This window comes from Myotis brandtii, unplaced genomic scaffold (assembly GCF_000412655.1).
Source record: "Myotis brandtii unplaced genomic scaffold, ASM41265v1 scaffold123, whole genome shotgun sequence".
In the NCBI taxonomy this organism is placed as follows: Eukaryota; Metazoa; Chordata; class Mammalia; order Chiroptera; family Vespertilionidae; genus Myotis; species Myotis brandtii.
Genome location: NW_005354291.1, coordinates 45,309 through 55,906, shown reverse-complemented (window position 1 = coordinate 55,906; position 10,598 = coordinate 45,309). Strand labels below are relative to the sequence as shown.

At 34.8% G+C, this 10,598-nt stretch overlaps 1 protein-coding gene across 1 annotated transcript in view; it reads right to left on the bottom strand.

Annotated features, from left to right (window-relative positions):
• The window catches only part of KPNA5 (karyopherin alpha 5 (importin alpha 6)), a 34,989-nt gene that overhangs the window by 19,571 nt on the left and 4,820 nt on the right, over window positions 1–10,598 (bottom strand). Inside the window, exons 2-6 of the mRNA XM_005858919.2 lie at window positions 10,308–10,409; window positions 10,100–10,199; window positions 4,826–4,920; window positions 3,757–3,888; window positions 1,543–1,631 (exon numbers count right to left, since the gene is read on the bottom strand). Coding sequence (XP_005858981.1) covers window positions 1,543–1,631; window positions 3,757–3,888; window positions 4,826–4,920; window positions 10,100–10,199; window positions 10,308–10,409 — 518 coding nt within the window. The remainder of the gene's footprint in view (window positions 1–1,542; window positions 1,632–3,756; window positions 3,889–4,825; window positions 4,921–10,099; window positions 10,200–10,307; window positions 10,410–10,598) is intronic.

Below are 10,598 nucleotides of genomic sequence, written 5' to 3'. Positions count from 1 at the left end.
AATAAAAAGCTTCTGCACAGCAAAAGAAACCATCATCAAAACAACAAGAAAGCCCACTGCATGGGAGAACATATTTGCCAATGCTATCTCAGATAAAGGTTGAATCTCCAAATTTTACAGGGAACTCATACAACTTAACAAAAATAAGATAAACAATCCAATCAAAAAATGGGCAAAGGACCCAAGTAGACACTTTTCGCAAGAGGACATATAGAAGACCGAGAGACATATGAAAACATGCTCAAAGTCACTAATCATCTGAAAGATGCAAATTAAAACAACAATGAGGTATCATCTCACACCTGTCAGAATGGCTATCATCAACAAACAACAAGTGCTGGAGAGGATGTGGAGAAAAAGGAACCCTCGTGCACTGCTGGTGGGAATGCAGACTGGTGCAGCCACTGTGGAAAACCATATGGAGATTCCTCAAAAAATTAAAATGGAACTCCCATTCAACCCAGTAATCCCACTTCTGGGAATATATCCCAAGAAACCAGAAACACCAATCAGAAAGGACATATGCACCCCTATGTTCATAGCAGCACAATTTATAATAGCTAAGATTCGGAAACAGCCTAAGTGCCCATCAGCAGATGAGTGGATTAAGAAACGGTGGTATGCCCAGCCGGCGTGGCTCAGTGGTTGAGCATCGACCTATGAACCAGGAGGTCACAGTTTGGTTCCTGTCGGGGCACATGCCCGGCTTGCGGGCTCGATTCCCAGTGGGAGGGATGCAGGAGGCAGCGATCAATGATTCTCTCTCATCATTGATGTTTCCCTCTCTCTCCCTCCCTCTTCCTCTCTCTCTAAAATCAATAAAAATATATTTTTTTTAAAAACTGTGGTACATCTATACAATGGAATACTATGCTGCTATAAAAAAGAAGGAACTTTTACCATTTGCAACAGAATGGATGGACCTGGAGAGCATTATGCTAAGCAAAATAAGACAGTCAGAGAAAGATAAATATCACATGCTCTCTCACACTGATGTTTCTCCCTCTGGGATATAATGAACAATATAAACTGATGAACAAAAATAGATCCAGAGACAAGGGTGGGGGAGGAAGTGGGGTAAGAGATCCACCAAAGGACTTGGATGCATGCATATTAGCAGAACCAATGGTCACGGACACTGAGGCGGTGGGGCTTGTCCTGGGGGGCAGGAGTGGCAGGGGACGAGGGATCAATAGGAGAAAAGGGAGACATATCTAATACTTTAAACAATAATAAAAAAGAAACAAAAACAAATAAAATAAAATAAAAATACTGCTACATACCCCTTTTTCTAGAGTAATTATTTAACACAGTAAGCATCAAATAGCAATGACCACTGTGAAGTATGGATTAAGAAAACATACTAGTAAAGGACATATATTTTTTCTAATGTTTTCAAGCGATTACAGGCATGGCTAAACATAGCCAAATTTAAAAACATTACTTAAAAACTTAATTGTAAGTACATAAAAATGTAGTTATAATACAGTTTCTTTTCCAAAAGTAGTATTACTTCAATTGTGACTAATTTAAAGTACTTACTCTAAAAGAGGTGGAAGTATTTCACAGCTCAAAACAAAATCTCTGCATTCTGCATTGTCACCAGCAATATTACCAAGTGCCCAAACAGCCTCAGAAAAAGAAAAATATTGTTATAACAATATCGTAAATAAAATGCTCCCTCTTAACATGAGGTTTTAGTACAGAAGGAACAAAGTTTTCCAGATGTTAAAAAAAATGCTAGTGCCCTAGCTGGTTTGGCTCAGTGAATAGAATATCACTGAGCCAAACCAGCTAGGGCACTGAAGGGTCCAGTGTTCGATTCTGGTCAAGGGCACATACCTGGGTTGCAGGCTTCATCCCCCGTGCAGGAGGCAACCAATCAATGTGTCTCACATCGATGTTTCTCTCTCTGTCTCTCCTCTTCCCTTGCACTCTCTCTAAAAAAATCCATGGAAAAATATCGTCGGGTGAGGATTAACAAAAAAATTAAAAAATGCTAGTAGGACAGTAAAAAAGAAAACCTTTAAGTGTTATTTAATCAAACTGAAGGACAGTACATTTTAAAATTTTTTCTTACGTACTACTGAAATGTTTATACTATTCTATAAATCTTCAAGAGACAAAATATATCTATTTAGTGAATTTTCCAATTACATATACTAGAAGTTTGCTCCTATTACAAGGAATCCACTCACTGAGAAGAAACTGATTTGTAAAAGAAGGGAAAGTCAAAGCATAGAAAAGTTAGGTAAAGCTAATATGAGAAATAGCTTGGACTGATCCTTGACAAAAAGTGTAGAATCAGTCCAGGTTAATTATATTTTTTAAATAAATGGTAGTAAGAGATCAAATTCTTCATTTGTTAAATTTCAATTAGATGAGAAATTATGCAAATGTGAATTATCATTTTATTATATTCTCACGCTCCCACAGGGGGAGCGCCGCTCAGCCAGAAGCCAGGCTCACGGCTGGCGAGTGCAGCCACGGTGGCGGGAATGTCCTACACGGGGGCCTCTAGTTTTATTATATTCTCATTTCAAATTCTTCATATAAGCACAAAAGTAGACATAAGTTACTTTTTCAATTGGGAAAATTTTACAGCTAAGGTTTAAAAGCATGAGTTAATATCTTTAACATCTACTTTAGTGTGTGTATGTATTTTTAAGAAAACTCTTTTAAAATAATGACATTTTCCCTCTGTGAAGTCTAATATTCTGTTGGTGAGGATATCAATTGGTATAACTTTTTGGGGGGTCAACTTTGAAATATGAAATAAAAACTCTAAGAAGTTTTCTATTGACAGGGTAAAGTCATTTTTCCCTAATAAAATAATTATGAGGCATATAAAAACTAATATATAACGATGTTATCACAATATTAATAATACTAATAAACTAGAAATAACTCCAATGTATAATTGAGAAACAGATAAATTTCTTGAATGGATGAATAATCAGTAAAATTTTCTTTGAATATAATTAATTCCATAAGAATAAGCTCCCAATATTAGTGTTAAGTGGGAAAATATAAATATATATGTGACCAATTTGCATTAAAAGGATTTAAAACAAAATACCAACACATTTTATTTTGTTTGGATGGCACAAATTTTATGTTTAAAATTTTCCTTGTACAACAACTATAAGAATTTATTCATAAAGTTTATTTTTAAATGGTTCTATTCTAAATCATGTAATGTTTTTAAAAAGGATCAACAAGCCTGACAAGTGTGGCTCAGTGATTGAGCATCGACCCAGGAACCAAGAGGTCACGGATTCGGTTCCTGGTCAGGTTGCAGATTCAATCCCTAGTAAGGGGTGTGCAGAAGGCAGCCGATCCCTCTCCCTTACTCTCTCTCTCTAAAAATCAATAAAAACATATTTTTTAAAAAGAAACAACAAAATAATATATGTTCTTGCAAAGAATAAGGAGTCAGAACAGCGCAGGTTTAAAATTTGGTTCAGCCATTAATGTGACTTTGGGTAAATTACAAACTTTCTGGGTCTCAGTATGCTCTTTTATAAATGGGTATCATACTTCCTTATAGCTGAGATCACATTTATAAATAACCAGGATGATGCCTGAGACAGTTAATTTTTCTTTCCAATTTGACATGATGAAAATCACTGTATTTTTAATAAATGCAATACACAGGAAATTTAGTAAAAATAAAATTCAAATCATAATCACCAGTGGGACTTTCATGAGAAAATTAAAAATCTAATAAATATAACAGTTCAAATAGAAACTTACCTGTTCTTGAACATCTTCATGCTCTGAATTTAGAAGTTTGATAAAAATTGGAACAGCCCCTGTTTCAATCACTACCTTGGTATGCAGAAAAGTTCCAGACGCTATATTAGTTAATGCCCATGCAGCCTCGAACTAAAGAAAAATAAAAGTAGAATAAATGAAAGCACCAAAGAAATGTCAGAAAAAGAAAGAATGGAAGAAGAGTGGAAGTAAAGACTTAGTGGGACAAGTCTGAGATATGGACAGCCTTATATTTAATAAGATTAAATTTGAAATCAGATTTCACAGAAAAAAATAAACCTTAATTTAAAAAAAAAAAGAACTCTCAATCTGGGAAAATAAGAACTGAGAAGAATATAATAAAAATTTACAACTAATGAACCATAAGTGAACACATTTAAATTTATAATTCACAAAACTCTTAATGTCTACTAGAGAGCCAGATGTTCTAAAGCAAGCAGTTAAAATTAATGACACACTACTTAATAGAAAATATACATATGAAAACTTAGAACTATATAAAAGGTAGTTTTGTTTCCCTAGTGATCATCTAGTCCCAACCTTCTCATTTAAGAAATAAGAAAATTAGAAGTTCAGAGATTTAGGTGATTTGTTCAAGGTTAAAGAGTTCACTATTGACAAGGCCACAAGTAAGACCTGTGGTATTCTTTTAAGCAGCAGAGCCTCTGAGAAGTTAGTTAAATCACTTCACTTAGAATCTGTATATACTTATATGTGATGGATTTATAACAAAAGCAACTGAGAAAATTCAATCCATGTCTCAAAAAAAAAAACAACAAAAAAAACTAAATGACCTGCAAATCCACAGTCAAACTAAGGAGTAACAATTAAGTTATTAGGAATGACTTTTTAAACTTTTCCCAAAATTACTAACAGTTCCTAGAAGACAACCATGACCATGGCAAGACAAGTGACACCACTTTTCCTTTCGTTGCCAAGTACTCACGGAAGCTGACAATATATTCAGTACTGCAAAAGCTGCTTTCACTAGAAACTTCAATCATGTCATTTCTAGAAAGCAATTAAGAACAAAAACTATAGAACTCACTTGTAAAGTACAATTTTCATTTCTTTCAAGAAATTTCACAAATCTCTGTACAACTCCTGGTTTCTGTATAACTTGATCAATTGGTGGATTAGGTTCTAAAAATTAAAAAAAAATTAAGTTATTACATAGACAAAAAGAGACAATGATCTGGTGTCTGTGTCAATTAACAGGCACACAAAATAACTCTTTCTTAGGTTTCACTGACCAAGTTTAAAATTCTAGCTGGATATAATTGAAGAAAACATATGTTCTTATAATTGCAATGTTTACTGCAAAGTCAATTCTTTTTCAATAACTATAATAACAAGAAAATTTAGAAAAAGGGACGTGAGGGTAGGTGGGAGTGGGCAAAGGGGGGAGAAATAGGGACAGAAAGAGACCATGCTTGGGGCTATGGGTGCACGACGCAGTGTGCTGATGATGTTTTATTGAGCTGTACACCTGAAACTTGTATGGTTTTGTGAACCAATGTCCCCCCAATAAATTCAATTTTAAAAAGATGAAAAATAGATAAGTGAATAAATAAATTTATGTGTACAAGTATTTAAATTTCATAAGTTGAAGGCTATTAAGGAGTTCACCTTTACAACATGGGAGCTACTTCAATCCAATATTCAAAATACCAACTGAGAAATAATGTTCCCACTAATTCTTTATAACCATACCCAAATTTCCAGGGATGTCTCCATATTAGCCATGAATTGCCTAATGTCTCATTTTCTCAGGGTACTATTTATTATTTACATAAATGCTATTGGACTATCTAGAATTCTTGATAAATTTTCATGAAATGCAGAGGGCTTTTGAGAATCATAAAATCTTTAAGAAATTTTAAAACAAAGACATTCAAAATTAAACATATCTCAGTTACTCCAATCTAAGTACCAAGAACTCTTTCTTTTCCCTTACTTCAGCAAAAAGTAGACCCTAGGCTTCTCCAAGAACTTCTCGGTTGATGCTCCTTCAGGTTGGTTTTCTCCCTGTTATCTACTTTCTTTCTAGAAAATTTACCTGTTAATTCACCTGTCCCTTGTGATTATCATTTGTGATCATCCACAAATCTAACCCCCATAACTGAATCCTTCCCTCTTAGATTCTAGACCACATCTTAAGTGTCTTTTGCCCCATTTCTTATTCCCAACTTCTTTAAAATGTAGCATAACCAAAACCAAACTCATAATATCACTGCTTATACCTTCCCCTTGCTCTGTACCCACTACCCAAATTTGTCTATTACTTAGTAATCTGTCCAACTATTATTCACAGAATAAAAAATCTCATTTCTACTTTTGACTCTTCTTTTTCTTCTAAATTCTGGGGTTTGGCTGCATTTCCAATCATAAATAACTCATATACACATGTTAAAATATTGTATTTAATCAGTAATAAATAAAGTGTAGCCATAAAAGAGCAGTATAAATCCTGTCATAATATAGAAAAAAACCTCTATTATTACATTTTAAATCAGTGTAAATCTTAGAAATCATGTTCTCAATTGTTAAGAAAGGTTTATTTAGGAATGGATTTCTTTCTCTCTTCTCTTCTTTTTTCTACAAATTTTCTGTCCTTTTCATTTGTTTAAAAACTAGTTTATTTCTGCCAAGTTAGTAAAGCCATAAACATAAAGTTTTGTTTGGGTGTTCTAAATGAAAAGTCTGAAATCTTCAAAATGTAAATTCTAGACCCTAGCTTAAACTATAATTATAGCTATAAAACATCAACAGGATAAAACAATACATATTATTAATGTCTTTACCCTCATCTTTAAAAAACTAAAACAAAATTATATGGTGGTAGTTACCACCTTCACCTCACTAGTTTTTTCTCTTATTAAAAAAAAAACAAATTCTAAATTTACTCTCCCATTTTTTTTAAAGGGACAAAAATTTTGTCTTGCTCTTTTTATTTGAGGGGAGAGAAAGGAGAAGTTGACAGAAGGAAGAACCCATAGAGTTTTCTGGTTATAGGGTGAGAAATGTGGGTATTGAGACTGTCAGTTATAGCTAAATATATAGAGAAATAAATACATAGATAAATAGACATAATAGATATAATATAAATAGATAGATAGAGATTTAAGAACATAAATATGGTCTCTTCCTGGAAAATAACTTTATCGTTACTTTCATTTAAATGAAAGCAATTAAAGTGCAGTTGGATCATCAGCTAATCTCTAACAGGTATCATGAACTACTATTAACTCTTACATTGGTGTTATATTAATTGACAGAATAATAGCCTATATTATCTTACAAAGGTGATCAACTATTATAGAGAAGACTTTAGTCAATATGGCAATCCTATCCTATATAATAAAAGCCCAGCGACCGAACAGAACGACCAGAACAACCGGTGGACCAGTTGCTATGATGCGCACTGACCACCAGTGGGCAGATGCTCAACGCAAGAGCTGCTCCTGGTGGTCAGTGAGCTCCCACAGTGGGAGTGCTGCTCAGCTACCAGGATGAGCAGCGTTCCCACAGTGGGAGCAGCCACTCAGAGGGTGGGTCCACAGCCACTCGGCTGACTGGGATGAGTGGCTGCTCCCGCAGCGGGCCGATCCCCACAGGTCACAACCCCCACCAGTGCACGAATCCCATGTACCGGGCCTCCTGTCGGTCTATCTATCTATCTATCTATCTATCTATCTAGATCAGGGGTGGGCAAACTTTTTGACTCGAGGGCCACAATGGGTTCTTAAACTGGACCGGAGGGCCGGAACAAAAGCATGGATGGAGTGTTTGTGTGAACTAATATAAATTCAAAGTAAACATCATTACATAAAAGGGTATGGTCTTTTTTTTTTTTAGTTTTATTCATTTCAAACGGGCCGTAGTTTGCCCACGGCTGATCTAGATAGATAGACAGACAAGAGGCCTGGTGCACAAAATTCATGCACTCCATCGGGCGAGGGGTCCCTCAGCCTGGCCTGCACTCTCTCACAGTCCAAGAGCCCTCAGGGGATGTCCAGCTGACGGCTTGGGCCTGTTCCTTGGGGAATGGGCCTAAGCCGTCAGTTGGACATTCTTAGAGCTGCTGCGGAGGCAGGAGAGGCTCCCGCCATCACTGCTGCATTTGCCAGCCATGAGCTTGGCTTCTGGCTGACCAGCGCTCCCCCTGTGGGAGCACACTGACCACCAGGGGGAAGCTCCTGCATTGAGCATCTGCCCCCTGGTGGTCAGTGCACGTCATAGCAACTGGTCAACCAGTCGACTGTCTGCCCCCTGATGGTCAGTGCACGTCATAGTGAGCGGTTGAGCAGCCTTAGCATATCATTAGCATATTACACTTTGATTGGTTGAACGGCCGACTGGTCGACCAGATACTTAGCATATTAGGCTTTTATTATATAGGAGGAGGATATATATATAAGCCTAAGCGACTGAACAACCGAATGACTGAACAACTGGTCAAGTGGTCGCTATGATGCGCACTGACCACCAGGGGGCAGACGCTCAATGCAGGAGCTGCCCCCTGCTGGTCAATGCGCTCCCACAGCCAACCTCCTATGACACCTCCTCCCGGCTGGCCCCATCACCAGCCAGGCCAAGGGACCTGGCCTCTAGTATAAACATAAGTACAATAGCAGGTATCTGCTTCAGCATTTAAAACTCAGAGTCCTCCACTACCAAAAAGCTTTGGAGAAATTTCTATAAAACTAGGATTTAAGAAAGAACAACTTGTGATTTACATCTACAAAAGTGGCCATGATAGGGAAGTAAAGAGGATATTCTAGCAAAATGTCACTATTATAGTTTAAATCAGAGTTCTAGTTCTAGCTCCTTTCCCATATTTCCTACAGTAATGGACCAAGTGAAATGACAGTAAACCTAACATTTTTCTAGGCCTAAAAGATTTGGCAGGAACTCACAACAAGCAGTAAAAGAAAGCACCTATAATTCCTGCTATGTGCCAACTTGGGCAAGCATAATCCCACTATAAAGAAACAGAAAAAAATCACTGGCTCTATGAAAAAGATACTACAGTTTAAAAGAAACAGAATACCATGAGGAATAGGGCAAATGAGGATAAAATATTAAAACTAAAGAATTCAATGGGGAAGTTGTGGTATAAAAACACTGTAGGCATATTCTAACATTCTTAAACAGAATTAAATCTAAATGAATCCTGTTAATTCGTTTTAATATAATGCATATATGAAAAAGAAATCTTGAAAGAGAATATGATAATGTAAAGTACTTTTAAATATTATCCTGATTCAAAAAATAATCCCAATTTCAAAAACAAAAATTGTGGAGTATGTTGAGGAAGAGGAAGCCGTTCTTGATTACATAAGGATTTCCTAACATTTCTAAACCATATTAGCTTTGCAGAAATGGAAAACAAAAGTTAAATGTATCTGTAAACAAGAACTACAGTAAGAAAGCAAAGGCCAAACGTCTTGTAATTTATGCTGACCTGAAAATAAAATTTCTTTTACTCCTCATGTAGAACTAAATTCTGTCTCTCTTAGGAAGATAAGGCAGCTAGCCAAGAGCATTTTCAAAATTTTTATCAATTCATATATACAACTCAGTATAATTGGAATTACTAATTCTATAAATTACATAATTAAAACACAAGGGTTAAATTTTTATTTAATAATAAATTTTTATAAACTCAATATAAAATTAGACAAATAACAGAGGCAAATTACAAAGGTCAAAAATTAAAGAAAAATATTCAATTTAAGTACTCAAAAAATGCTACATAATGAGCTACTATTACATGAGTATTTTTTTCTTTTTTACAATCATGCTGTTAAGAATATAGTGAAATGAATACTTGTACAAACTAAAAATGGAGTGTACATTAATACACTGGTTATTCCCTTTAATCCACAATTTCACTTTGTGAATTTATATGATGGAAGTGTTAGGTTGTACAAGGATTTATGTAGCTTTGTTTAAGATAATCAAAATGTAAAAAAAAATTAAATGTCTGATTTAGTGAGTTATTTTATATTCATATTCTGATGTTATGCTGCCATTTAAAAAATGTCTGAACAAAAATGTTTCTATAACTGTTTCTTGGCAGTGGGAATAATGATTTCTATATCTGCTTCTGTAATTTTTCTGTTTATATTTGCAAATATTCTATAATCAACATGTGTTACTTTGATAATATGTTTTAAAAATTGACTTTATTTAAAAATATATTTTAAAGAACAAGATCCTTCTAGCAAAGAAAAGTACTTCAAAAAATACCTCATAAATAAAAACAGTACTACAGAATATTGTAATATCAAATAAGCATATTGAAAACAATTCTTGCCTTTAGAAAGCAGCTTTCTAAATTTCTGTGTCGCTGTTAGTTGTTGATCAGCATTATTAGAAAAAATCATCTGAACCATATCTGCGGTAATAACATCGTCCTAAAACACAGAAAAGAAAATATAATTAATTTCATTTAAATACTTTACATGGATAACATCCGAAATACTGTTGAAGTATAATTTGAAATAAATTTTTATAATATCTACCTCTGGAATGGGTACAGTGGAACTGACATCTGGATCCTGGATAGGACTTTCTGGCATAGATTCATCACTTCTGGGCAAAGAGACATTTCTGCGTTTAAACAGCTGTAATAAAGAGAAATCACTCTAACATTGAGTTTTCCATAGAACAGTGAATTCCCACGGAATTATATTTTTTGTGTAAGTGAACAAACAAGCTAATAATTTTTAAAATTATTAAAAATTCTGAATATTTTAATCATTTTATTTAAAATTATTTAAAATTCTGAATATGTTAATATTTCCCAATCATTA